The sequence below is a fragment of the Somniosus microcephalus genome, chromosome 5, assembly GCF_052327205.1.
Source record: "Somniosus microcephalus isolate GS21.2 chromosome 5, FLI_Smic_1.0, whole genome shotgun sequence".
NCBI lineage: Eukaryota > Metazoa > Chordata > Chondrichthyes > Squaliformes > Somniosidae > Somniosus > Somniosus microcephalus.
In genome coordinates, this window is record NC_140991.1 from 18,470,140 (window position 1) to 18,497,557 (window position 27,418).

The 27,418-nt window shown below is 47.5% G+C and overlaps 1 protein-coding gene across 2 annotated transcripts in view; it reads left to right on the forward strand.

Annotated features, from left to right (window-relative positions):
- The first annotated feature begins 16,245 nt into the window (after window positions 1-16,245).
- The window catches only part of dlec1 (DLEC1 cilia and flagella associated protein), a 180,703-nt gene continuing 169,530 nt past the window's right edge, over window positions 16,246-27,418 (forward strand). For both annotated transcript variants that reach the window (XM_085987395.1, XM_085987396.1), the window contains exons 1-3: window positions 16,246-16,393; window positions 18,094-18,186; window positions 21,642-21,782. In XM_085987395.1, coding sequence (XP_085843521.1) covers window positions 16,286-16,393; window positions 18,094-18,186; window positions 21,642-21,782 — 342 coding nt within the window. In that variant the 5' untranslated portion in view covers window positions 16,246-16,285. The remainder of the gene's footprint in view (window positions 16,394-18,093; window positions 18,187-21,641; window positions 21,783-27,418) is intronic.

The following is a 27,418-nucleotide window of genomic DNA, read 5'->3' on the forward strand; positions in this document are numbered from 1 at the left end:
CCCCAGAGAGCTGTGGAAGCTGCAACATTAAATAGATTTAAAACGGAGATAGACAGTTTCCTAGCAGATAAGGGAATTAAGGGTTACGGGGAGAGGGCAGGGAAGTGGACGTGAGTCTAGGTTCGGATCAGCCATGATCCTATTGAATGGCGGAGCAGGCCCGAGGGGCCGTATGGCCTACTCCTGCTCCTACTTCTTATGTAACCATCTTCCTTTGTGCTAGGTATGACTCCAGCCAGTGGGGAGTTTTCACCCTGATTCCCATTGACTTCAATTTCATTACGGCTCCTTGATGCCACACTTGGTCAAATGCTGCCTTGATGTCAAGGGCAGTCACTCTCACCTCACCTCTGGAATTCAGCGCTTTTATCCATGTTTGGACCAAGGCTGTAATGAGGTCTGGAGCGGAGTGGTCCTGGTGGAACCCAAACTGAGCATTGGTGAGTGGGTTATTGGTGAGTAAGTGCCGCTTGATAGCACTGTCGATGACACCTTCCATCACTTTGCTGATGATTGAGGGTAGGCTGATAGGGCCAGATTGGATTTGTCCTGGTTTTTGTAGACAGGACATACCGGGGCAATGTTCAACTTTGTGGAGTAGATGACAGTGTTGTAGCTGTACTGGAACAGCTTGGCTAGAGGCGCGGCTAGTTCTGGAGCACGAGTCTTCAGCGCTACAGCCGGGATGTTGTCGGGGCCCATAGCCTTTGCTGTATCCAGCATGCTCAGCCATTTCTTGATATCATGTCGAGTGAATCGAATTGGCTGAAGACTGGCTTTTGTGATTGTGTGGCCCTCAGGAGGAGGCTGAGATGGGTCATTCACTTGGCACTTCTGGTTGAAAATGGTTCAGCCTTGTGTTTTGCACTCACGTGCTGGGCTCCGCCATCATTAAGGATGGGGATGTTCATAGATCCTCCTCCTCCTGTTAGTTGTTTAATTGTCCACCACCATTGACGACTGGATATGGCAGGACTGCAGAGCTTTGATCTGATCCGCTGGTTGTGGGATCGCTTCGCTCAGTCTATAGCATGCTGCTTATGCTCTTTAGCCTGCATGTAGTCCTGTTTTGTAGCTTACCCAGGTTGGCACCTCATTTTTAGGTACACCTGGTGCTGCTCCTGGCATGCTCTTCTACACTCCTCATTGATCCAGGGTTGGTCCCCTGGCTTGATGATAATGGTAGAGTGAAGGGTATGCCAGGCCATGAGGTTACAGATTGTGGTGGAATACAATTCTGCTGCTGCTGGCCCACAGCGCCTCATGGATGCCCAGTTTTGAGCTGCTAGATCTGTTCTGAATCTATCATATTTAGAAAGGCGGCAGTGCCACACAACACGATGGAGAGTGTCCTCAGTGTGAAGACAGGACTTTATCTCCATAAGGATTGTGCGGTAGTCACTCCTACCGATACTGTCATGGACAGATGCATGTGCCGGGTAGATTGGCGAGGACAAGATCAAGTAAGTTTGGTTTAGGAACATAGGAGTAGACCATTCAGCCCCTTGAGCGTGTTCTGCCATTTAATTAGATCATGATCTGTATCTTAAGTCCATCTACCTGCCTTGGTTCATAACCCTTAATACCCTTATCTAACAAAAATCAATCAATCTCAGTTTTGAAATTTTCAATTGGACCCCAGCCTCAACAGCTTTTTGGGGGAGAGTTTTCCAGATTTCCACTACACTTGATGGGAAGAAGTGCTTCCTGACATCACCCCTGAATGGCCAAGCTCTAATTTTAAGGTAATGCCCCCTTGTACTGGACTCACCCACCAGAGGAAATAGTTTCTCTCTATCAAATCCTAACCACCTCAATTAGATCATCCCTTAATCTTCTATACTCAAGGGAATAAAAAAGAACTTGCATTTATATAGCACCTTTTATAACAAGACAACCCAAAGCACTTCACAGCCAATAAAGTATTTTGAAGTGTAATCACTATTGTACTGGAGGGAAACTCAGCAGGCAATTTGTGCACAGCAAGCTCCCACAAATAGCAATGAAATAAATGACTAGATAATCTGTTTTTGGTGGTGTTGATAGAGGGATAAATGTTGGCCAGAATACCAGGAGAGATCCGACAGTGCAGCACTCCCTCAGTACTGCACTGCAGGGTCGGCCTAGATTATGTGCTCAAGTCTCTGGAGTGGGGCTTGAAAACACAGCCTTCTGCCTGAGAGAAGATCATGTTACCACTGAGCCAAGGCTGACACCTGATGCACAGCATTCATTAGGGTGACCCTATCTGCAGCTCCCTGTTTCCGGAGGATCATCGTTGATATTGATAACTGGACAGTAAAGGTGTGGTTTTTAGTTTTTTGCATTTAAAAAAAGACACGCACAAGGGATGGGGCCCTCTCCAGATTTGGATTGTGGAAAAGGTGGCCATCTAGTTTTATTTTTCTAAAGCCGAGATCATTCCTGCAGTGTCCTGCATTGTTTTTTTGAATGTCACAGAGCTACAAAAATTAGTGTGGGATTAATAGAATAGCTGTAACCAAGTCCCAAAGGATGTGAAAATATGTGGCAATGGGAGTGCAACCAATGGGATTTTAACTGCTCTTTTAATATCAACGTTCAATCTAATGTAACCCCAAGGTGTGAGGAATTTATCTTTCAACATTATCTGGAGTTTTTGCTTGGTCTGACAGTGTTTCAAGTGGAAGGCACACATTTGTGTCTTGCAAGGATTGGCATTCAGAGAACATGTACGATAGCACTTTCATAGTACACGCTGGGTGTCAGTTGGGGTGCTCGAAAGGTCCTAAGATCTTTCTGATTGGGTGGCGATGCAGAGATCATCTACACAGATGAATCTTCGCACATTAGGGACTTCTGGTTTGCCATTTGGGTAGGTATTAAACAGGAGTGCCTTGGGGAAAATCCATTCCATTGAGTTCGCCACCAACATTTCTGACCATGCACCTCAACAAAAAAACATGATTTCTTCAGAACAGCTCCCTCCAGGCACTGACCTTGAACGAAAACTCTAAATCGAACGAGAGCTGGGGTAACAAAAACTTGTGACAATATGGCCAAGTGGAAGCTGAGAAACGACAAGATGTGCAATCATTTGAACACTGCTTGCTGCAGTGCCCCCTGTCAACATCATGGACTCCTGAGGAAGGGCACGAGATAAATGACAACACCAGATCTTGGCTGGTGGTTTTGGAGACAAGCTACGATGATGGGCCAGAAATTAGGATCGGGAGCTTGCCGCGCGTGCAAGCCCCCGATGTGCACTCACCCGGCGCGCCGACATCTGAAGCCCGGGCCTGCTTGGAATTCCTGTCACTGGCCCGGTTCAGATGTCGGCGCGATGTACTTACCTGATCCAGCGGCGTAGTTAGTGCGATGTGCCGACTGGGATCAGGTGAGCACTCTGCAGCCAATCAGGGGAGGGGAAACTTCATTCATGAGTTTGATAGTAAGAGCTGTCAAACTCATGAAAGGTACGGGCGCCCAAAAGACTAGTTTAACTTTAAATAAAATTTAAAAAAACATCCCAATAATTAAATAAACTATAAATAACTTTAAAAAAACTATTTTAAACAATTAATAAAATTTTTGGAAAAAAATAATTTTTTACGAAATCGGGTCTAAAAATAAACTTACCTTACTGTAAAGTCCTTAAAAACAATGAAGCTGTGGAAAAAATGTAATAATTTTAAATAATAGACCACTTACCTTCAAGAATCCACTCCTTACGCCTCCTTTTTATATGTCTAAAAAGTTCAGGCCCTTGCATACGCGCAAACCTGTCAAAAAGATCTTAAGAATCTGCAGCATCGTTTTTTTTCTTCTGAACCCCTTGGAGGAAATGCCGGTTTCCCGCGCATGTGTTGTGCATGCTGAAATCCGGCACTTCCAACAGGCCCACGTGTGAGTACCCCGTCCGTACTCACGCGTTGGGACCGGAATTACTGGCCCGATAACTTCCTTTAACTTCTCGAATCTGAGTTGTGGTATTTTTGATCGGCAAGCTTACTATACATTTACACTTCATCGAGAGCCATCTTTTGTTTCTTAACTTGTCCCATTACCATCTCCTTTTGCCTTGCACCATCTCTTAATCTCTCCTGCCTTCCCTCCTATCACAGACCTCCCCTTTTGTTCTTTCCTCCCCTCCCCCCTTTCCCTGCCCCTGCACTTGCATAAAAACCTGTTCGATCTCCAGCTTTTTCCAGTTCTGACGAAAGGTCATCGACCTGAAAGGTCAACTCTGTTTCTCTCTCCACAGATGCTGCCTGACCTGCTGAGTATTTCCAGCATTTTCTGTTTTTGTTTCAGATTTCCAGCATCCGCAGTATTTTGCTTTTGTATTACTATACTACGGTGTTGGCCGTGGCTCAGTTGGTAGCACCGTCACCTCTGAGTCAAAATGTTCTGGCTTCAAGTCCCACTCCAGAGACTTGAACACAAAAATCTAGGCTGACACTCCAGTGCAGTGCTGAGGGAGTGCGGCACTGTCGGCGATGTCGTCTTTCAGATGAGACGTTAAACCGAGGCCCTGTCCGCTCTCTCAGATGGATGTAAAAGGTCCCATGGCACTATTTCGAGGAAGAGCAGGGGAGTTATCCCCGTGACCTAAACATAGAAACATAGAAGATAGAAGCAGGGGTAGGCCATTCGGCCCATCGAGCCTGCTCTGCCATTCAATGAGATCATGGCTGATCATCCAAATTCAGTACCCTGTCCCTGCCTTCTCCCCATATCCCTTAACATAGAAACATAGAAGATAGGAGCAGGAGTAGGCCATTCGGCCCTTCGAGCCTGCTCCGCCATTCAACGAGATCATGGCTGATCATCCAAACCCTAGCACCCAGTCCCTACACCGACAGCCATCCCACCCAAGCCCTATCCCCGTAACCCCGTAACCCCACGTATTTAATCCCCTCTAACACTAAGGGCCGATTTTTTTTTATCATGGCCAATCAACCTAACCCGCACATCTTTGGAGTGTGGGAGGAAACCGGAGCACCCGGAGAAAACCCACGCAAACACGGGGAGAATGTGCAAACTCCACACAGACAGTCACCCAAGGCCGGATTTGAACCTGGGTCCCTGGCGCTGTGAGGCAACAGTGCTAACCACTATGCCACCGTGCTGCCACTATCCCTTGATCCCTTTAACCATAAGAAATATATCTAACTCCTTCTTGAATTGGCCTCCACTGCCTTCTGTGGTAGAGAATTCCACAGGTTCACCATTCTCTGGGTGAAGAAATTCCACCTCATCTCTGTCCTAAATGGCTTACCCCTTATCCTTAGACTGTGACCCCTGGTTCTGGACTCTCCGGCCATCGGGAACATCCTTCCTGCATCCAGTCTGTCCAGTCCTGTTAGAATTTTATAAGTTTCAATGAGATCCCCTCTCATTCTTCTAAACTCCAGCGAGTATAAGCCCAATCGACCCAATCTCTCCTCATACGTCATTCCTGCCATCCCAGGTATCAGTCTGGTGAATCTTCGCTGCACTCCCTCCATGGCAAGAACATCCTTCCTCAGATAAGGCGACCAAAACTGCACACAATACTCAAGGTGTGGTCTTACCAAGGCCTGTACAACTGCAGCAAGACATCCTTGCTCCTGTACTCGAACCCTCTCGCTATGAAGGCCAGCATACCATTTGCCTTCTTAACCGCCTGCTGCACCTGCATGCTTACCTTCAGCAACTGGTGCACAAGGACACCCAGGTCTCGTTGCACTTCCCCTTTTCCCAATCTATTGCCATTCAGATAATAATCTTATTTCCTGTTTTTGCCACCAAAGTGGATAACCTCGCATTTATCCACATTATACTGCATCTGCCATGCTTCTGCCCAATCACCCAACCTATCCAAATCATACTGGAGTTTCTCGGCATCCTATTCACAGCACACGCGCCCACCCAGCCTGCAAACTTGGAGATATTACATCTAGTTCCCTCGTCTAGACCTGGTCAATATTTATCCCTCAATCCACATCACTAAAAACAGATTATCCGTCATTGCTATTTGTGGGATCTTGCTGTGCGCAAATTGTCTGCGCGTTTCCTACATTACAACAGTGACTACACTTCAACAAGTACTTAATTGGCTGTAAAGCGCTTTGGTGGTCGTGAAAGGCGCTATAGAAACGCAAGTCTTTTTTTTCTTTTACAAACCATCCCTTTAAGCGGATGAGGTAAATCACCGCCTGCCCCGGAAGAACTAATGGCTCCATCACTACAGTAACGGACTCACAGTAATACTTCAAACCCGTCGCACGATTTCTCATGATAAATACTCACCGTGACGCGCAGGCCAGACTTTTCCCCTCAGAGAGCGGCCTGCAACGGCTTCGAGCGGGCGGCTCTCCTTTCCCAAGATGGCGTCCATTGCGCTGCTTTCATTGGTCGCCGGCTGGCCAGGGCGGTTGCCGCGCCATCCAATGCCAAGATGGCGTCCTTCGCGCTCGCATTCTCATTGGTCGCCCGTCGAGTCAGGGGGCCGGGACGGTTGCCGCGGCAACCGCTGCCAAACAGACAAGATGGCGCTGCCGGGTACCAGAGAGGGACTTTTCTTCCCCTCTGACTGACTGAGTGGGCGAGAGAGGGAGCGAACTCGGGGGGAGCCTCCAGCCATTCACACTCTGCAAACTGTGCGTACGGGGCATCGCTTGAAAACTCTTTATGGGGGTTGGAAGGACGGGCCACGACTGTACGGATCTAGGGTACTCTGTACACCACAGACTAGACATAGAATATCGTGCAACTTGTCCACTTACAGCAGCACTAGTATAGAAGCATAGCTAACGGCTCAATGAAGGGTCATCGACCTGAATCGTTAACTCTGTTTCTCTCTCCACAGATGCTGCCTGACCTGCTGAGTATTTCCAGCATTTTGTTTTTATTGCAAATATTTCACCAATGGTTAAATAGCTAATTACAACATTAGAAGTTTCAATGAATCAGAGGGGATCTCACTGAAAGTTATAAAATTCTAACAGGACTGGACAGACTGGATGCAGGAAGGATGTTCCCGATGGCAGGGGAGTCCAGAACCAGGGGTCACAGTCTAAGGATAAGGGGTAAACATAGAAACATAGAAGATAGGAGCAGGAGTAGGCCATTCGGCCCCTCGAGCCTGCTCTGCCATTCAATGCGATCATGGCTGATCATCCAAATTCAGTACCCTGTCCCTGCCTTCTCCCCATACCCCTTGATCCCTTTAGCCTTAAGAAATATATCCAACTCCTTCTTGAATATATTTAATGAATTGGCCTCTACTGCCTTCTGTGGTAGAGAATTCCACTGGTTCACCACTCTCTGGGTGAAGAAATTCCTCCTCATTTCAGTCCTAAATGGCTTACCCCTTATCCTTAGACTGTGACCCCTGGTTCTGGACTCCCCCGCCATTGGGAACATCCTTCCTGCATCTAGTCTGTCTAGTCCTGTTAGAATTTTATAAGTTTCAGTGAGCCATTTAGGACAGAGATGAGGAGGAATTTCTTCACCCAGAGAGTGGTGAACCTGTGGAATTCTCTACCACAGAAGGCAGTGGAGGCCAATCCATTAAATATATTCAAGAAGGAGTTAGATATATTTCTTAAGGCTAAAGGGATCAAGGGATATGGGGAGAAGGCAGGGACAGGGTACTGAATTTGGATGATCAGCCATGATCTCGTTGAATGGCGGAGCAGGCTCAAGGGGCCGAATGGCCTACTCCTGCTCCTATGTTTCTATGTTTCTATAATAACTTTTTAATAACCAATGCATGCTATTTATTTAGGGAACAGTGGCATAGTGGTTATGTTACCGGACTAGTAATCCAGAGTAACAACAGAAAACGCTGGAAAAACTCAGCAGGCCAGGGCAGCATCCGTGGAGAGAGAAACAGAGTTAACGTTTCAGGTCGATGACCTTTCGTCAGAACTGGAAAAAAGCAGGAAAAGGAATAGATTGTGAAGCAAGTTAGGGGCTGGGAAAAGGGGGAGGGGATGAAAGAACAAAAGGGAAAGTCAGTGATAGGATAGAAAGCAGGAGAGATTAAGAGACATTGAGAGACATTAAGGGATATTCAAAGCAAGAGGAGGTGGTAATGGGACAAGTTAAGGAACAAAGGATGGCTGTAGATGCGGTGTGAATTGCGCTGGCAGAATGAAGGACAGCTGCCATGTGGGAGGGAAGAAAAAAGGCCAAACAAAAGTGGATTAAAAATAATAAAAAATGTATATATATGTGATAGGGGCTGAGGTTATGATCTGAAATTGTTGAACTCTGTGTTGAGTCCAGAGGGCTGTGGAGTGCCTAATCGAAAGATGAGGTGCTGTTCCTCGAGCTTACGCTGAGCTTCCGTGGAACAATGCAAGAGGCCGAGGACGGTGAGGTCTGAGTGGGAATGGAGCGGTGAATTAAAGTGACAGGCCACCGGGAGCTCGGGGTCCCCCTTACGGGCTGAACGGAGGTGTTCTGCAAAGCGGTCACCCAATCTGCGTTTGGCCGCCCCAATGTAGAGGAGACCACATCGTGAGCAGCGAATACAGTATACTAGATTGCAGGAAGTACAAGTAAATCACTGTTTCACCTGGAAGGGGTGTTTGGGGCCCTGGACAGTGGGAAGGGGGGAGGTATAAGGACATGTGTTGCATCTCCTGCACTTGCACGGGAAGGTGCCGGGCGAAGGGGAAGGGGTGCTGGGGTGGTAGAGGAGTGGACTAGGGTGTCGCGGAGGGAGCGGCTTCTATGGAATGCTGAAAGTGGAGGTGAGGGGAAGATACGTTTGGTGGTGGGATCACGCTGGAGGTGGCGGAAATGGCGGAGGTTGAGCCGTTGAATGTGGAGGCTGGTGGGGTGAAAGGTGAGGACAAGGGGAACCCTATCGTGGTTCCGGGAGGGTGGGGCAGGGGTGCGGGAGATAGAACGGACACGGTCAAGGGCTGTGTCAACCACAGTAGAGGGGATTCCTCGGTTGAGGAAAAAGGACGACATGTCGGAAGCACTGGTATGGAAGGTGGCATCGTCAGAGCAGATGCGGCGGAGACGGAGAAACTGGGAGAATGGAATAGAGTCCTTACAGCTATCCAGAGGCCTGGACATAATGACCTGGAGACAAGAGTTCACAATCCCACCACAGCTGCTGGGGAATTTAAACATTCAGTTAATTAAATTAATCTGAATTAAAAAGCTAGTATCAGTAATGGTGATCATGAAACTACTGGATTGTCGTTAAAAAAAACCCTCACCTGGTTCACTAATGTCCTTTAGGGAAGGAAATCTGCCATCCTTACCCCATATGTGACTCCAGACCCATAGCGATGTGGTTGACTCTTAACTGCCCTCTGAAATGGCAAGCCAATCAGTTAAGGGCAATTAGGGATGGGCAATAAATGCTGGCCTTGCCAGTGACGCCCACATCCCGTGAATGAATAAAAAAAAGTAATAGCTTTGCTATCTAATGCATACTTTTTTCTTGCTAATATGCGATATATAATAATTTAACAAGCTTCCTTTTTGGTGTCTAATAGGCCCTACTCTTTCTTTAGTTATCTTCTTGCTCTTCATGTATTTATAAAATATCTTTGGGCTTTCCTTGATTTTACTTGCCAATATTTTTTCATGTCCTCTCTTTGCTTTTTTAATTTCCTTTTTAATTTCACCCTTGCACTTTCTATACTCCTCTATTAGTTTTGAGCTCTCGGTATCTGACATAAGCTTCTCTTTTTTGCCTTATCCTACCCTGTGTGCTCCTTGACATCCAGGGGGCTCTGGATTTGGGAGTCCCACCCTTTTTCTTTGTGGGAACATATTTGCTCTGAACCCTCACTATCTCCTCCTTGAATGCCTCCCACTGCTCTGACACTGATTTACCTTTGAATAGCTGTTTCCAGTCCACTTTTGCTAAATCACATCACAGCTTAGTAAAATTGGCATTTCCCCAATCGAGAACTTTTACTCCTGGTCCATCTTTGTCCTTTTCAATAACTATGCTAAATCTAACTGAATTATGATCACTACCACTAAAATGCTCTCCCACTGATACCCCTTCCACCTGCCCTGCTTCATTCCCTAAAACTAAGTCCAGAACCGCCCCTCTCTTGTTGGCTTGCTACGTACTGGCTAAAAAAATTCTCCTGAATGCATTTTAAGAATTCTGCATCCTCTATACTGACGGAGTTCGTCGCTCATAAACGATGAGCCCCGGTCGCTATGGATATAGCTGGGGAAACCGAACAGGGTGAAGAGGTCGTTCAGACATTTAATGACCGTGGCACTGGTCATGTCCTGGCAGGGGATGGCGAACGGGAAACGGGAGTACTCATCAATAATGTTGAGGAAGTACACATTGCGGTCGGAGGAGGGGAGAGGCCCTTTAAAATCAACGCACAGGCGCTCGAAGGGGCGAGTGGCTTTTATCAGGTGAGCCCTGTCTGGTCTATAAAAGTGCGGTTTGCACTCAGCGCAGACTTGGCAGTTCCTGGTCATGGTCCTGACCTCCTCAATGGAGTAAGGCAGGTTGCGGGCCTTGATGAAGTGGAAGAACCTGGTGACCCCCGGGTGGCAGAGGTCATTGTGGAGGGCCCGCAGTCTATCGATCTGCGCACTGGCGCAGGTGCCACGCGATAGGGCATCCGGGGGTTCATTGAGCTTCCCGGGCCGGTACAAGATCTCGTAGTTGTAGGTGGAAAGTTCGATTCTCCACCTCAAGATCTTGTCGTTTTTGATTTTGCCCCTCTGCTTGTTGTTAAACATAAAAGCAAATGAACGCTGGTCAGTGAGCAGGGTAAATCGTTTTCCGGCCAGGTAGTGCCTCCAATGACGCACAGCCTCCACAATAGCCTGGGCCTCCTTCTCAACAGCGGAGTGTCTGGTCTCCGGGCCCTGGAGGGTTCGTGAAAAGAAGGCCACGGGTCTCCCCGCCTGATTAAGGGTAGCGGCCAGGGCAAAGTCGGACGTGTTGCTTTCCACCTGGAAGGGGATGGATTCGTCCACTGCGTGCATGGTGGCTTTGGCAATGTCTTCCTTGATACGGTGGAAGGCTAAGCGGGCCTCTGCCGTCAAGGGAAAAGAGGTGGACTTGATCAGCGGACGGGCCTTGTCCGCATAGTAGGGGACCCACTGGGCGTAATAGGAGAAAAACCCTAGGCACCTCTTCAGGGCCTTGAGGCAGTGGGGCAGTGGGAGTTCCATAAGGGGACGCATCCGGTCGGGGTCGGGACCGATGACTCCGTGTTCCACAACACAGCCAAGGATGGCGAGGCAGGTTGTGCGGAATATGCACTTCTCCTTGTTATACGTCAGGTTCAGGAGTTGGGCGGTGCAGAGGAATTTTTCGAGGTTTGCGTCATGGTCCTGCAAGTCATGGCCGCAGATGGTCACATTGTCCAGATATGGGAAAGTGGCCTGCAACGCATTTTGATCGACCATCCGGTCCATCTCCCTTTGGAAGACGGAGACCCCGTTGGTGACGCCAAAGGGAACCCTAAGGAAGTGGTAGAGGCGGCCGTTTGCCTCAAAGGCAGTATACTGGCGGTCCTCAGGGCGGATAGGGAGCTGGTGGTACGCTGATTTCAGGTCAATGGTCGAGAAGATGCGGTACTGCGCGATCTGGTTGACCATATCAGTTATGCGGGGGAGTGGGTAAGCGTCCAGCAGGGTGTAGCGATTTATAGTCTGGCTGTAGTCGATAACCAGGCGCTGCTTCTCGCCGGTCTTAACGACCACAACCTGGGCTCGCCAGGGGCTGGTGCTGCCCTCAATAATCCCCTCCTTCAGGAGCCGCTCCACTTCAGTTTTAATGAAAACCCTGTCCCCGGCACTGTATCGCCTGCTCTTTGTGGCGATGGGCTTACAGTCGGGGGTGAGGTTAGCAAACAGTGGGGGGGGGGGGGGGGTGACTCTGAGTGTGGAGAGGTTGCACCTGGTTCGCGGCGGGCAATTTGGAAGCTGCTGGCTGCGGACTGTGAGTGGGGGGAGGGGTCCACCGTACGCTATTGTAACACTTTTAAAGTGGCACTGAAAATCTAACCCCAGTAGAACGGCAGCGCAGAGGTGGGGCAGGACCAGAAGTTTAAAATTATCGTACACAGTCCCGTCTACTAAGAGTGTCACCACGCAGTAGCCGCCAATGTCCGCTGACTGGGACTCAGAGGCCATAGAAATCCGCTGGTGTGCAGGCAGGACTGGGAGAGAGCAACGCCGCACCGTGTCGGGGTGGATGAAGCTCTCCGTGCCCCCAGAGTCAAAAAGGCAGGTTGTTTCGTGACCATTTACCTTAATGTCCATTGTGGACCGGGCCAGTTGGTGCGGTCTCGCTTGGTCCAGCGTAACAGAGGCCAGCGTAGGGGTCGGTGTGTCGCTGCGGGTATCAGATGAGGCGGTGTTGGGGGCCTGCTGCGTCCCGGCTGGCGTCCAAGATGGCGGCGTCCATGATCCCCTTGTGGCTGGAGGCATCCAAAATGGCTGCTGTTCCGGTGGTTCGCACATGGCTGGGGAGGCCCAAGATGGCGGCCCGCACGGCCCACATGCGGCGCTGCTGGGGTTCGGGGTGGCTTTGGCCCTGCAGACGCTGGCGTAGTGTCCCTTCTTCCCGCAGCCCGAGCAGATCGCATTTTTCGCCGGGCAGCGCGCTCTGGGGTGTTTGGCCTGGCCACAGAAGTAGCATTTCTGGCCTTGGGACACTGCTGCGGTAGTTGGGCCGTTGCTGGGATGTGGCTGGGGTGGCACGCCGCTATGAGATGGTCCTACCGTGTCCCAGGCTGTCGTTCCCCGCGGCGTCCACGGTGCAGAGGAGTAGGCATCCATGCCCCGGTAGGCTGCGTCCGATGATAGTGCGAGTTCAGAGGCCTTGTTGAGGTCGAGGTCACTCTGCTCCAACAGTCGCTGTCGGGTGTAATTGGACCTGTGGCCCGCCACAAAAGCGTCCCGGATAAGTTCCTCTGTGTACACGGCGGCCTTTACATCCTTAGAACCACAGGCCCGGCCAAGCACAGACAGTGCCTGAAGGTATTCCTCGGTCGATTCCCCAGGTTGTTGTTTACGACTCCCCAGGAGGTGCCTGGCGTACACCTCGTTCACTGGGCGCGTGTACTGGTCCTTGAGGAGCTTGAGAGCAGCCGTGTACGAGGTCGCGTCCTGGATGACCGAGTACGCTCGGTGGTTCACTTTGGAGATCAGGACATCCAGTTTGTCCTCATCCGATTTGACCGTTGCAGCGGAGGCGATCAGGAATTTTTCAAAGCACTTAAGCCAGTGAGCAAACTTGGTGGATGCGTCCGCCTCCCGATGGTCTAAGTCCAGGCATGCTGGTGTGAGGATCTTCTCCATTATAAAAAAATCTTGTTAATAAAATTGATGCGCTATCAATTACTCAAAAGACTGAGGTTAAGCGAGTAACTAACAGGCTTTTATTAACAAGAGAATGAAGGTGTGCCTCGAGTGGTCGACCAGTCCAGAATACAGAGGGACTGTGGAGCAGTCACCTTTATACCTGGACTCGTGGGAGGAGTCAGCCGAGGCATGTACAGACATGTACACAGTGGAATACAAACACACCCACAGGCAGGTATAACAGTGGTTTACCACACACTGATTCTATCCCAGTTAATGTTAGGGTAGTTCAAATCCCCTACTATTTACTGCTCTATTGTTTTTGCACTTCTCAGAAATCTGCCTACATATTTGCTCTTCTGTCTCCCTCTGACTATTTGGGGGTCTATAGTACACTCCCAGCAGTGTAATTGCCCCCCTTTTGTTCTTCATTTCAACCCATATGGCCTCATTTGATGATCCTTCTAACATATCATCCCTCCTCGCAGCTGTTTAACCAATATTGCGACCCCCCTCCTTTTTTATTCCCCTCTCTATCTCGTCTGAAAACCCTGTAACCAGGAATGTTGAGCTGCCATTCCTGCCCTTCTTTCAGCCATGTTTCAGTAATAGCTATGATATCATACTTCCACATGTCTATCTGTGCCCTTAGCTCATCTGCCTTATTCACTAGACTCCTTGCATTGACGTATCTTCTCTTCTTAGGCAGTCCCTCGGAACCGAAGATGACACATTAAAAATGAGTTCTCAGGTGACTGATGAGTCCAATGCGGGACCTACAGTCTCTGTCACAGGTGGGGCAGACGGTGGTTGAAGGGGCGGGTGGGTGGGGTGCTTGGGTTGACGTGCACTCCTTCTGCTGTTTGCGCTTGCTCCCGGCGAAGAGACTCGAGGTGTTTGGCGCCTTCCCGGATGCTTCTCCTCCACTTTGTACGGTCTTGGGCCAGGGATTCCCAGGTGACGGTGGGGATGTTGCACTTTTTCAAGGAGGCTTTGAGGGTGTCCTTGAAGCGTTTCCTCTACCCGCCTGGGGCTCTCTTGCCGTGTCAGAGCTCCGAGTAGAGCGCTTGTTTTGGGAGTCTCATATCGGGCATGCGGACGATGTGACCCGTCCATCGGAGCTGATCAAGCGTGGTCAAAGCTTCGATGCTGGGGATGTTGGCCTGAGCGAGAACACTGACGTTGGTGCACCTATCCTGCCAATGGATTTGCAGGATCTTGTGGAGGCAGTGTTGGCGGTACCTCTCCAGTGCTTTGAGGTGCCTGCTGTACATGGTCGACGACTTCTGGACAGACCACTGCCTAATCCGCTCTGTCATCTCCATCAATGTAGCCCCAAAACAGCGGCAGCAACAGAAACAATGCCGCAGGAAAATCAACGCTGGAGCACTCAAAGACCTCGCTAAGAAAGCCCTATTTAGCCTGCGCCTCACAAACAACCTGACAACTCCCAGTGATGCAGAGACACAGAGTGTCCACAGCACCTGGTCTGCACTCAAGGCCTCCATAATCAGCACCTGTGAAGAGACGCTCGGTCACTCGACCAGGAAACACCAAGACTGGTTCGACAAGAACGACCAGGAGATCCAGGAGCTAATAAGCTACAAGTGCAAGGCATTCCTGATCTGGAAACAGCAACACAACTCGAGAGCAAGAAAGCAGCTCTACAGACGCCTGAAGGCCGAGGTCCAACAAAAAACTCGTGACCTAAAGAACAGGTGGTGGGTGGAGAAAGCACAGGAGATCCAGCAGCTAGCCGACAACCACGGCATGCGTGGATTCTTTAGCGCAGTCAAGACCGCCTATGGCCCAAGCACCCAAGATCCTACCCCACTGCGGGCCAAGAAGGGAGAGGTACTCATTGAAGTATATACCGTTTAGCACTGCCAAACTCCTTTGTTGTCTATTTTCTAGCCTTCGTTTCCTCTGCCTTCCAAACTCACTTACTAATTTACTACCTTCCATTTCCAGCTTTACTTCATCTGCTCTATCCTCCTATTTCTGTACTCACTAGCGCGTGGCAGCGGGAGTAATCCGGAGATTACTACCTTTGAGGTCCTGCTTATTAATCTCTTTCCTAGCTCCCTAAAATCTGCCTGCAGGATCTCATCCCTCTTTCTACCTATGTCATTTGTGGATCATGACCTCTAGCTGTTCACCCTCCCCCCTTAGAATGTCCTGCAGCCGCTCAGTGACATCCTCGACTTTCGCACCAGGGAGGCAACAATACCATCCTGGAATCACATCTGCGGCTGCAGAAACACCTGTCTGTTCCCCTAACTATTGAATTTCCTATCACTATTGCTTTTCTGACCTTCCTCCTCCCCCTCTGTACAGCTGAGCCACCCATGGTGCTGTGGCTTGCCTGTGTCGCCCATAACCTGAGAACAAATATGTTTTTTAAAAATTCAAGCATCACTGAAAGTCTCTCTTACCAACACATAAACACTCACTCAGCAGAGTCTGCAGACCAGGAAAGTCTTACTTAGGAATCTTCACAGCACACGGAGGGTGCACAATGAAGAGAGGAAGTGGAACAGCAGCAGGTCTGACGAAGGGTCATCGACCTGAAACGTTAACTCTGTTTCTCTCTCCACAGATGCTGCCTGACCTGCTGAGTATTTCCAGCATTTTCTGTTTTTATTTCAGATTTCCAGCATCCGCAGTATTTTGCTTTTGTTGCAGCAGGTTTCTCTCTCTCTTTCTTTCTCTCTCTCTTTCTCTATCTTTCTTTCTCTCTTTCTCTTTCTTTCTCTCTCTCTCTCTCTTTCTCTCTCTCTCTCTCTCTCTTTCTTTCTCTTTCTCTCTTTCTCTCTCTCTCTCTCTTTCTCTCTCTCTTTCTCTTTCTCTCTCTCTCTCTCTCTCTCTTTCTCTCTCTCTTTCTCTCTGTCTCTCTTTCTCTCTCTTTCTCTCTTCTTTTTTCTTTCCCTTCCTTTCTTTATTAATCAGGACAAACCTTTTTATTTGATTAGGTTCCTGACAGAATATTTGTGAAATGAACGAAGAAGAGACTGTGGAAGAGAACGAGCCCTCTTCACTGAAAAAAAATAGCCTTTCGCTACAGGTCACAAATCTACAAAAGTCAGATTCAGAAATAACAAAGGTAAAATGGCCCCAGACATTAGTCTAACAGCCTCTGAAGTTTATATAAAATATGACGGGTTTATCTATATATTTTTTCCTTAACTAGTTTATCTCTTGCAGAATTACTCATGCTGTGTCAGGGAGTGGGGGGTTTTACATGCTTCCACTGCAAGAATTTGGAAAGAGAAGTAGTGTATTGTTTTTCGGTTGGTTCCTGCAAAATAATTAAATTGTGTTTTCCTTACCTACTGCAATAGATTAGTAAATAAATGTGTTCCCCTCACCGATACATCTGTAACATATTAAAAATCTAATGTCTTCATACATTTCCTGGCTGCAGAGCCTTACTTCCAGTTGTCATGTTTTTTTTTAATCATACTTTTGACTTCCTCCATTCTAAATTCTTATGTAAACTTGTTACACGGTAATTACACCTTAAGAAAGAAGAAAGAAAGAGCTTGTATTCATGTAGCGCATTTTACACCCTCAGGACATCCCAAAGTGCTTTACAGCCACACGTGGCAGAATGCCCAGCCTCTGGCCTGCTCTAGAAGCCACAGCATTTATGTGGCTGGTCCAGTTCAGTTTCTGGTCAGTAGTGATGTTGATGGTGGGAGACTCAGTGATGGTAATACAATTGAATGTCAAGGGGAGGTGGTTAGACTCTCTCTTGTTGGAGACAGTCATTGCTTGACACTTCTGTGGCACAAATGTTACTTGCCTCTTATCAGCCCAAGCCTGGATGTTGTCCAGGTCTTGCTGCATGCGGGCATTGACTGCTTTGTTATCTGAGGAATTATGAATGGAGCTGACCACGGTGCAGTCTTCAACGGGCATCCCCATTTCTGACCTTATGATGGAGGAAAGGTCATTGAGGAAGCAGTTGAAGATAATTGGGACTAGGACAGTGCCCTGAGGAACTCCTGCAACAATGCGTTGAGATGACTGGCCTCAAACAACCTCTGCCATCTTCCTTTGTGCCATGAATGACTCAAGCCGCTGGAGAGTTTTCCCCCTGATCCCCATTGACTTCATTTTTACTAGGGCCCCTTTGGTGCCACACTTGGTCGAATGCTGCCTTGATGTCAAGGGCAGTCACACTCACGTCACCTTTGGAATTCAGCTCATTCTTCCATGTTTGGACCAAGGCTGTAATGAGCTGAGTGATCCTGGCAGAACACAAACTGAGCATCGGTGAGCAGGTTATTGATAAGTAAGTGGCGCTTGATCACACTTGATAACATACGTCTTGTATGTTAATATTGCTGCACGAATGCAAGCTGTTGTTTTCTTTGGATATTTAAATTTTGATTAGTAGATGGCATAACAACAGGATGCAGCCAGAGGAACCTACAACTAGGAGAGATAGCTCACAGATTTGACTCTTGGTCAACAAGGAAGCAGAATATTGACCAATAGCTCAACTCTCACAACACAGACAATAGACAATGGTTTGACAGTCACACCATTGATAAAGAAAAGAGAGAACGAAAGAACTTCCATTTCTATAGTGACCTCAGGATGTCCCAAAATGCTGTACAGCCAATGAATTGGAACACTTCACCATAGTGAACCATTTTGTTCATTCACTTCACAATCTACAAAACGTCATCAGTTTACCTCAAAGTCTCTTTTCCAAACGTTGCAGCAAGACATTGTTTAGTAATTGAAAGCTTTTTTTCCCCGCGAGTTATTTAATTTTTTTGTTGTTCCTGACAGGATGTCTGCGAATTGTATGAAAATGATGATGACCAGATCGCTTCTTCAGAGCCATTTATGTACAGACACCGGCCAACGTCAGATAAAACACAGGTAAAACACATCAAGTCATTACAATCAACCAAGCCAGTCAGGCTCTTTTTTTTTTTGGAAAGAACTTAAAACTACGCTGGGTCTGGTTCATCTGACATAAAGATTAAGTGTGCCGGGTAAGATATATTCAAACAGGTATTTAGCGCCAAGAACCAGACCAGCACTTGCTAATATAGTTTTCCTGATGCCATTAATGCACAAACTACTCATTAGAGCTCTAGGTCATGTCCGGCCTCAAGCACAGTGAAACTTCTGTAATTTTGTTTTGTTGTCAGCCAGTAGGGCTACCGATTCATCAAAGTTTGTAGCTGACCAAATAGTTAGCTCTTGTAGCGTTTCTCTCATTCTCCAGGGCAGGACACAAGAAAGAGCTTGTCATTTGATTGGCGATCCTTCTCTCACTTCTAGCCTCCAACCTCTCTCTATTGCAAACTTTCCTGCCCTTATTTTTTCATTTTTACTATTTTCTTACTGTCAACTTTACTCCGTTGTTTCTTCTAAGCTCCTAATACTTCACCCTACTAGCTGTTTGTTCTCTCTGCATCTTCACTGTTTGGGAATTATTCTGGAATGCACTGCCTGAAAGGGTGGAGGAATCAGATTCAATAGTACTTTTGAAAGGGGAATTGGATATACATACTTGAAAAGGAAAAAAATTGCAGGGCTCTGGGGAAAGAGCGGGGGTAGTGGGACTAATTGGATAGCTCCTTCAAAGAGCCGGCACAGGCACAATGGGCCGAATAGCCGCCTCCTGTGCTGTATCTAATTAAGATTTATTGCACCATCGGTGACTCATTACTTCTCAGAATCGTGGACTCCTTACCTCTCTCACTCTTTCCTTCTTACATCAATCTACAGGCTTTTAAAACCCAGTACTTCATGATATTTCTCATCTCTTTGGTGATATCCTACACTATGGCCTTGACACAATTAATTAGGTTTTTGAATATTTAATTTAAAAAAAACACTCGCGTTTAATCAGGTTTTGGCTTGGGCTGCTTATAGTGATACCACTATTCCTGGCCAGAATAGAGATGATTGGTTAATTCCCCTGTCAATCACGCTTGGTGCCCGCTCTGGTTACGTGACTGGGATTGATTTCACACACATGATTTGTATGTAACTATCGTCGCTCTCTGCAATTTGCTGAAGAAATAATCAATTTGTATTATGTAACTATCCTCTACTCTTTTTGCTGGAGAAATAATTCTGCTTTTATCAGGAGCAGTTGCTGCAGTTTCGGTCATGAGTTCTGTTTCCTCTAACTCGTAGAGACTCTGTTTAAATAGACTCTGTAGACTGCTGTAGTGCGCCGTTTAAATAAACTTTGTTTGATTTACTGTTTGCTGAGTAAATAAGTTTGGTTTGCTGTAAAATAGACGGTTTGCTGTAAAATAGACTGTTTGCTGTGGGTCCTGCACAAGTCCCGCCCTGCCTCCAACTCATAGAAACATAGAAGATAGGAGCAGGAGTAGGCCATTCAGCCCCTCGAGCCTGCTCCGCCATTCAATGAGATCATGGCTGATCATCCAAATTCAGTACCCTGTCCCTGCCTTCTCCCCATATCCCTTGATCCCTTTAGCCTTAAGAAATATATCCAACTCTTTCTTGAATATATTTAATGAACTGGCCTCCACCGCCCTCTGTGGCAGAGAATTCCACAGGTTCACCACTCTCTGGGTGAAGAAATTCCTCCTCATTTCAGTCCTAAATGGCTTACCCCTTATCATTAGACTATGACCACTGGTTCTGGACTCCCCGGCCATCGGGAACATCCTTCCTGCATCTAGTCTGTCCAGGCCTGACAGAATTTTATAGGTTTCGATGAGATCCCCTCTCAATCTTCTAAACTCCAGTGAGTATAAGCCCAATCGACACAATTTCTCCTCATACGTCATTCTGCCATCCCAGGTATCAGCCTGGTGAATCTTCACTGCACTCCTTCCATGGCAAGAACGTCCTTCCTCAGGTAAGGCGACCAAAACTGCACACAATACTCAAGGTGCGGTCTCACCAAGGCCCTGTACAACTGTAGCAAGACATCCTTGTTCCTGTACTCGAACCCTCTTGCTACGAAGGCCAACATACCATTTGCCTTCTTAACCGCCTGCTGCACCTGCATGCTTACCTTCAGCGACTGGTGCACAAGAACACCCAGGTCTCTTTGCACTTCCCCTTCTCCCAATCTATTGCCATTCAAATAATAATCTGCCTTCCTGTTTTTGCCACCAAAGTGGATAACCTCACATTTATCCACATTATAGTGCATTTGCCATGTTTCTGCCCAATCAGCCAACCTGTCCAAATCGTACTGGAGTTTCACAACATCCTCCTCACAGCATACCCTCCCACCCAGCTTTGTGTCGTCTGCAAATTTGGAGATATTACATCCAATTCCCTCATCCAGATCATTAATATATATTGTGAACAGCTGGGGTCCTAGGACCGATCCTTGCGGTACCCCACTAGTCACTGCCTGCCACTCGGAAAACGACCCGTTTATTCCAACTCTTTGCTTTCTGTCCGCCAACCAGTTCTCTATCCAAGTCAATACCTTGCCCTCAATCCCATGTGCCTTAATTTTGCACGCTAATCTCTTATGTGGGACCTTATCGAAAGCCTTCTGAAAGTCCAAATACACCACATCCACTGGTTCTCCCTTATCTATTTTACCAGTTACATCCTCAAAAAATTCCAGTAGATTAGTCAAGCATGATTTACCTTTTGTAAATCCATGTTGACTTTGTCCGATCCTGTCACTGCTTTCCAAGTGCTCTGCTATTACATCTTTTATAATGGACTCTAGCATTTTCCCCACTACCGATGTTAGGCTTACCGGTCTATAATTCCCCGCTTTTTCTCTGCCACCTTTTTTGAATAGTGGGGTAACATTAGCTACCCTCCAATCCATGGGTACCGTTCCAGAGTCTATCGAGTTCTGGAAGATGACCAGCAATGCATCTACTATTTCTAGGGCCACTTCCTTAAGTACCCTGGGATGTAGATTATCAGGCCCTGGGGATTTATCGGCCTTCAGTCCCATCAATTTTCCTAACACCATTTCCCTACAAATACTGATTTCTTTCAGTTCCACCCTTTCATCAGACCCTTTGTTCCCCGGCATCTCTGGGAGGTTATTTGTGTCCTCCTTTGTGAAGGCATTGGCTGGCACAGTCGTGTCAATAGACCAGGTGATGTTATCATGGCAGACATCGCAGGAGAGCTTGATTCCACCCTCACCCAAAACCTACATATGTTCACTTCGAGCCGGGGGGGCACTGGATAGTGAACAGGAGCCGGGATCCTGGCGGATTTCCCCTTCACTAACCAGGGCCGCCTAGGCCAATTGTAACTCTACCGCCACCTTAGCTGAGTTCAATTAAGTCGCCACAGATTGCTGAACGAATGTGGGATCTGACAATATATTTCAATATAAATGTATTTTTACCAATTAGGACATATCTTATTTATTGGCAAGTATCTTCAAGGACCTTTACACTGGAGAAGTCATTGGAAAGGATGTAACAAAAAACCTTGTGAGGTCACGAGGTGGAGACAATGAGTACCACGAGAAATTTGTGCAACAGCTACAAGAGGTACAACTCTCTTTACCTTCTTCTCTGTCCTCATGTTGCCTTCTGTCCAGTGCCAACAATTATCCAAAATGTAGGATAGCAAAATACTGCAGATGTTGGAAATCCAAAATAACAACAGAAAATGCTGGAAAAACTCAGCAGGTCAGGCAACATCCGTGGACAGAAATTTGAGTTGACTCAAATTTCTGTCCACGGATGTTGCCTGACCTGCTGAGTTTTTCCAGCATTTTCTGTTGTTATATCCAAAATGTAGATTGTGCATGAAGCTGTTTTTTAAAAGATTTTCTTTTGTGTGGCCAGTTTCCACTTCTTTTCTCCCCTGCCTTTCTCTCCTGAAGGTATTCACTCTTGCCTCAGTGCAGGCCAATAGGTGCCATTTGCCCCACAGTCCATGAGCTGAGGCTGTGAGTGTCAGCGGGATATCTAAACGTGAAAGGCTTCACAGCTGAGCCCAGTCCTGCCCTCCTTTATATCAAGATACTCGTACTTTCCAGGCTGAAGTCACTGGAGCAGGAACCCTGGTTACTTTCCCACTCTTTAGCCTGGAGATTGATGCCATTTGTAGAGCCTGTACTCCCAGCCTAGCTGAGAACAGGTAATGGGAATCAAATTTGGGGCCTGCTGGTTAGTTATACAGAGCCACTGGGAGCGGAGGAGGTGAGAGCTGGTGATTGGGGTGGGGATCCCCTATGGGTACACCGCCGGCGCAGTTGTCTGCACCCCTGGGGTCTACCTGCCTTTTTTCCACCATATACCTGGGCCACGGGAGCATTCTCCTCTTTGCCATGATTCCCTCTCCCTCTGCTGTTCTGCCATTTACACCTCTTCTGGATCCATCTTTTGTTTCTGTAGTGGCGCTTCTTAGTTTCCAAACAGGCAGCCACTGAGCTGTGGGGCTGTTAACAACGAGTAGACGCGTGTCGAAATAAAACGTTCCCAAACGTAGCTTTGTCTTTTAAACTGTTTACTATAACACTTCACAAACGGAATTACAAAGCAAACATGTATAAACGAACACGGTCAAAAACTGTATTGCTCCAAACCTCACAACTTCTGCCTCCTTCAGCCACGTGGAGTTTAAACTGTAAAATGGCTGCATACCATGTGTGGCTTAGGGACTGTACCATTGTGGCAAGAATGAAGGGGGTGTCTCGGACTATACTACTGGAGCAAGAAAATAGGGGGTTTCTTAATACAATAAGTCAATCAGGTAAATTAACTGTATTATGCTATTTAACCAATATTTTAAAGTATTTTCTTAAGCTTTTATGGCTCTTACATTCCGGCCCCTAATTGACTAGGCACATGAAGCGTATCAATTACTCAAACATTAAGAGTCATAAACTAATGAGTTCAACATATTTACAATATAAGTGTCCACTTTTTTCATTCAGGAACTTTTCACGCTGCTTCTTGTAGCAGGCAGAGCTTTGTGATCGGTCTTTCCAGGGTACTGGTCTTGGTTTGCAAACAAACGCGACGAACGACGCCTCTGGAGTCTGGCATGGTCTTAATTATTTTTCCCATCAACCAAGAATTTCTAGGGGCTGAATCATCCACGATTAAGACAATGTCTCCGACAATGAAGTTCCTCTTTATTTTGTACCATTTTTGACGCTCCTGTAGCAGAGGTAAGTATTCTCTTGTCCATCTGGTCCAGAAAAGGTCTGACATATACTGAACTTGCCTCCACTTCCGACGGGCATACAGATCTTCCTTTTTGAAGACTCCCGGGGGCATGGCTGGCTGTGTTTTCAACAACAACAGGTGGTTCGGAGTCAGGGCTTCGAGGTCATTGGGATCATCTGATGTCTTAGTTATCGGTCGGTCATTAATGATGGCTTCGACCTCGCACAGAACGGTTTGGAGTCCCTCGTCGTCGAGCGCTTGCTGCTTCAGTACAGAACTGAGTAGTTTTCTTACGGTGCGTATCTGTCTTTCCCAGACACCTCCATGGTGGGATGCAGCCGGAGGATTGAAGATCCACTTAATTCCTGTTTGCATCATGGCTTCCTGTATTTTAAGCCGATTCCAACCTTCAATAGCTTCCCGTAGTTCTCTCTCCGCTCCGACGAAATTAGTGCCATTATCAGAACGCATAATGGACACCTGACCTCTTCTACAGACAAAGCGCCGCAAGGTGTTAATACAGGAATCAGTGTCAAGCGTGTGTGCCACCTCAATATGAACTGCTCTGATGGTCAAACAAGTGAAAAGCACACCATATCTCTTGACAAGGCTCCGTCCTCGCTTTACCTCGAAAGGCCCGAAATAGTCCACCCCTACGTTTGTAAATGGGGGCTTGTCTGGCAACAAACGGTCTTCAGGCAGGTCTGCCATTTTCTGCTCCCCAGCTCTAGCGTGTAACCGTCTACAAACAATGCATTCAGAGAGTATTTTTCTTATTACAGAATTAGCTCCTGGAATCCAGTATCTTTGTCTTAGCTTCGCAAGCACGTGATTCCTCCCACTGTGTCCAATACTCTGGTGTATATGCTGAAGAATGAGAGTAGCAACCCGGAGGTCCTTAGAAAGGATAGCAGGATGCTTGGCCTCCTCTGGCATAGCAGATTTGTTTAGTCTCCCTCCCACCCTCAGTACTCCATCTTGCAGTGTAGGATCCAGCTTGTAGATATGACTACCTTTCTTGATTGGAGTATTTCGCTGTAAAGCTTCGATTTCTTCTGGGTATCTTTGTCTTTGACTGAAGCAAACTATCTCCATCTCAGCCTTGGCCAAATCCGCCACGGTCAATGAATTCTTACCCAATGTGGTCTTGTGCTGATGCATATACTGCTGTAGAAGCATTCTCTGCTTATCGGGGTTACTTTCAGACTGACTGATAGTGGCTCGGTACTCTTTTCTCTTACCGCTCAGGTGTAGCAGCAACTCTTTTAACCTTAGAAACCATGCAACTGCTTTCCTCAACTGGTGCCATCCTGAGAAATGGTTAACAAGCTTGTTCACTGTGTCAAAGTTCTCTTTCGTAGTTATGAGATTTACTGTGACTGATCTCTTGACTTCGACGTCGTCTTCAGCAATCTGACTTGGCATATCTGGTCTTTCTGGCCATGATCTCTCTGTTTCCAGCAGATAACTTGGGCCTTGTATCCAAGTTTCACTCCTCATGAAGTTTTCAGCCTTCAATCCCCGTGAGGCTTGATCTGCTGGGTTTAATGAGGTGTTTACATACCTCCATTGAGATGGTTGTGTAGCTTCTCTAATGGATGAGATTCTGTTTGCTACGAAGGTCTTGAAGCGTATCTCCTCATTCTCTATATACTTCAGCACCGTCGTGCTATCCGTCCAGAAGACAGATTCTTCTAGTGGGAGCTGAAACTCTTTCCGCATCGCCTGGTCAACTTTAACTGCAACAACCGCTGCCGTCAACTCCAGTCTCGGGATGGTGACCTGCTTCAGCGGAGCCACCCTGGATTTCCCCATGAGGAAGGCACAATGTTTCTGGCCCTGTTGATTTGTCAGCAAGAGGTAAGTAGCCGTGCCATAGCTGTCCTCACTGGCGCCCGAGAAATGATGTAGTTGAGCCGTCTTTGTAACTCCAAAACTCACGGGCTTGATGCATCTACTGACGTTGAAGCTAGAAAGTTGTTGCAAATCTGTCAACCATCTGTGCCATCTCTGAGCTTGACCTTCTGGGATATCTTCATCCCATCCTCTCTTGTCTCTACACAGCTCTCGTAGCATCAGCTTCACCGGCAGAATGAGTGGTGCCAGGAATCCAAGAGGGTCGTAGATGGAACTGACCACGGAGAGAATCCCTCGTCTTGTGGATGGTCTTTCGTTCACCATTATCCTGAAGTTGAACGTGTCTGACTCAATGCACCATTGTACACCAAGAGCTCTCTCGATAGGAAGGACATCGTGGCTCAGGTCCAGATCTTTGACTTCAGTGGCTCTTTCCTTTTCTGGGATAGAAGCTAGAACTGCTCTGCTGTTGCTTATCCACTTAGTCAGATGGAATCCTCCATTCGAACACAGAGTTCTAAGGTCTCTTGACAGTGCGATGGCATCGTCTTCTGTTGACACGGACTTCAGACAGTCATCGACATAAAAGTTTCTGAAGATTGTCTCCACAGCCTCTGATGGTGCTTTGCCTTTGCCATCTTCTGCAGTTTTTCTGAGAGCGTAGCTTGCACAGCTGGGAGATGATGTGGCATCGAACAAGTGTACGGCCATTCTACATTCCACCATCGCTTGACTAACGTCGCCATCTGGCCACCAAAGGAAACGCAGAAGATCAGCATCTTCATCAGGGATTCTGACTTGGTAGAACATTGATTCTATGTCTGCCATCATGGCAACGAGCTCTTGTCTAAACCTAGTCAAGACGCCAATGAGGGTATTAGTAAGATCAGGACCTTGAAGCAGCTGGTCATTCAGTGAAGTTCCTCTGAATGAGGCGGCGCAGTCAAACACTACACGGATCTTTTTCTTCTTTGGGTGATACACACCGTGATGAGGAATGTACCAGACCCTTCCATCGTCTCTGTTCAACTGTTCCTCGGGCACTTTTACAGCATAGCCTTTCGCTATGATGTTTCTCATGAAGCCTTTGTAGTCTTCGTGAAAGTCGGGGTTCTTGTTCAGCTTTCTCTTTAGACTGATGGCGCGTTGCTCTGCTATGCAGCGATTGTTCGACATCTTCGCGGTCTGTCTTCTCAGTGGCAAACCAATGTGATAGTAGCCATCAATGAACTGTGTAGACCTTGTCATCAAATCCATGAACTGATGGTCTTCTTGTGACATCTCTGTCTTTTCCTCACAGCTGCGTTCTGAAAAGTCTGCGTTGAACTGCTGTATCAACAGCTCTTCAATGCTTGCGATAGAGATGCGATTAACTGTGACATTTTGTCGTTCCTCCTTGTTCGACTTGTTGCCATCATCTCTCCTTACCGGTCCATTGACTACCCATCCAAGGGCTGTCCTGACGGCGTAGGGTCCGTCATCCTTGCTGTTTATCACCTGCCATGGCTCCATAGTTTTGTAGGCATTGGTTCCAATTAATAGGCCAATTTCTGCTTCAATGTATGGGAGACGTACCTTTTCTAGGTAAGGCCATCTATCCACATCCTTCTGCAGGGCTAAGTTCCCTATTCTAACAGGAATCTCCCTCTGTGTGAAAACATTAGGCAGGTCTATGAAGTCCTTCTCTTCAAGTCCACACACTTCTAAGTCTGACAGGATATAACTTTGCATTGACTTCTCATGACCCATGGTGCGTAATAGGATTTCTGTTCTTCTGCCTCTAACGTTCAACTGTCGCATGAGTGATTCTATGCAGAACGTTGCTGAACTACCTGGATCCATGAAGGCGTAAGTCTCCACAAGCTTCTCGCTCCTCTTAGACTTGGGCCTAGAAATTGAGTTTTGGCTTAGCCAGGGCTTTAGCGCCGGAAGTTAGTGCCGGCGCTAAGTCCCCCTGCGCGCGCCAAAAATTCAGCAGGGCCGCGCCCAAACAGCTGCCGGCGCTACTGAAGGGTCTTTGCGGCGGTAAATCGGCGCTAACTGCCGTTTCGCGCCGCAATTCCGGCGCTGCGGCACCCGATGCGGTGCGGCAGGCTCGGGAAGTGCAGGCCTCCTCCTTCCCTTAAGGAGGAGCTGCCTGCACCCGATCG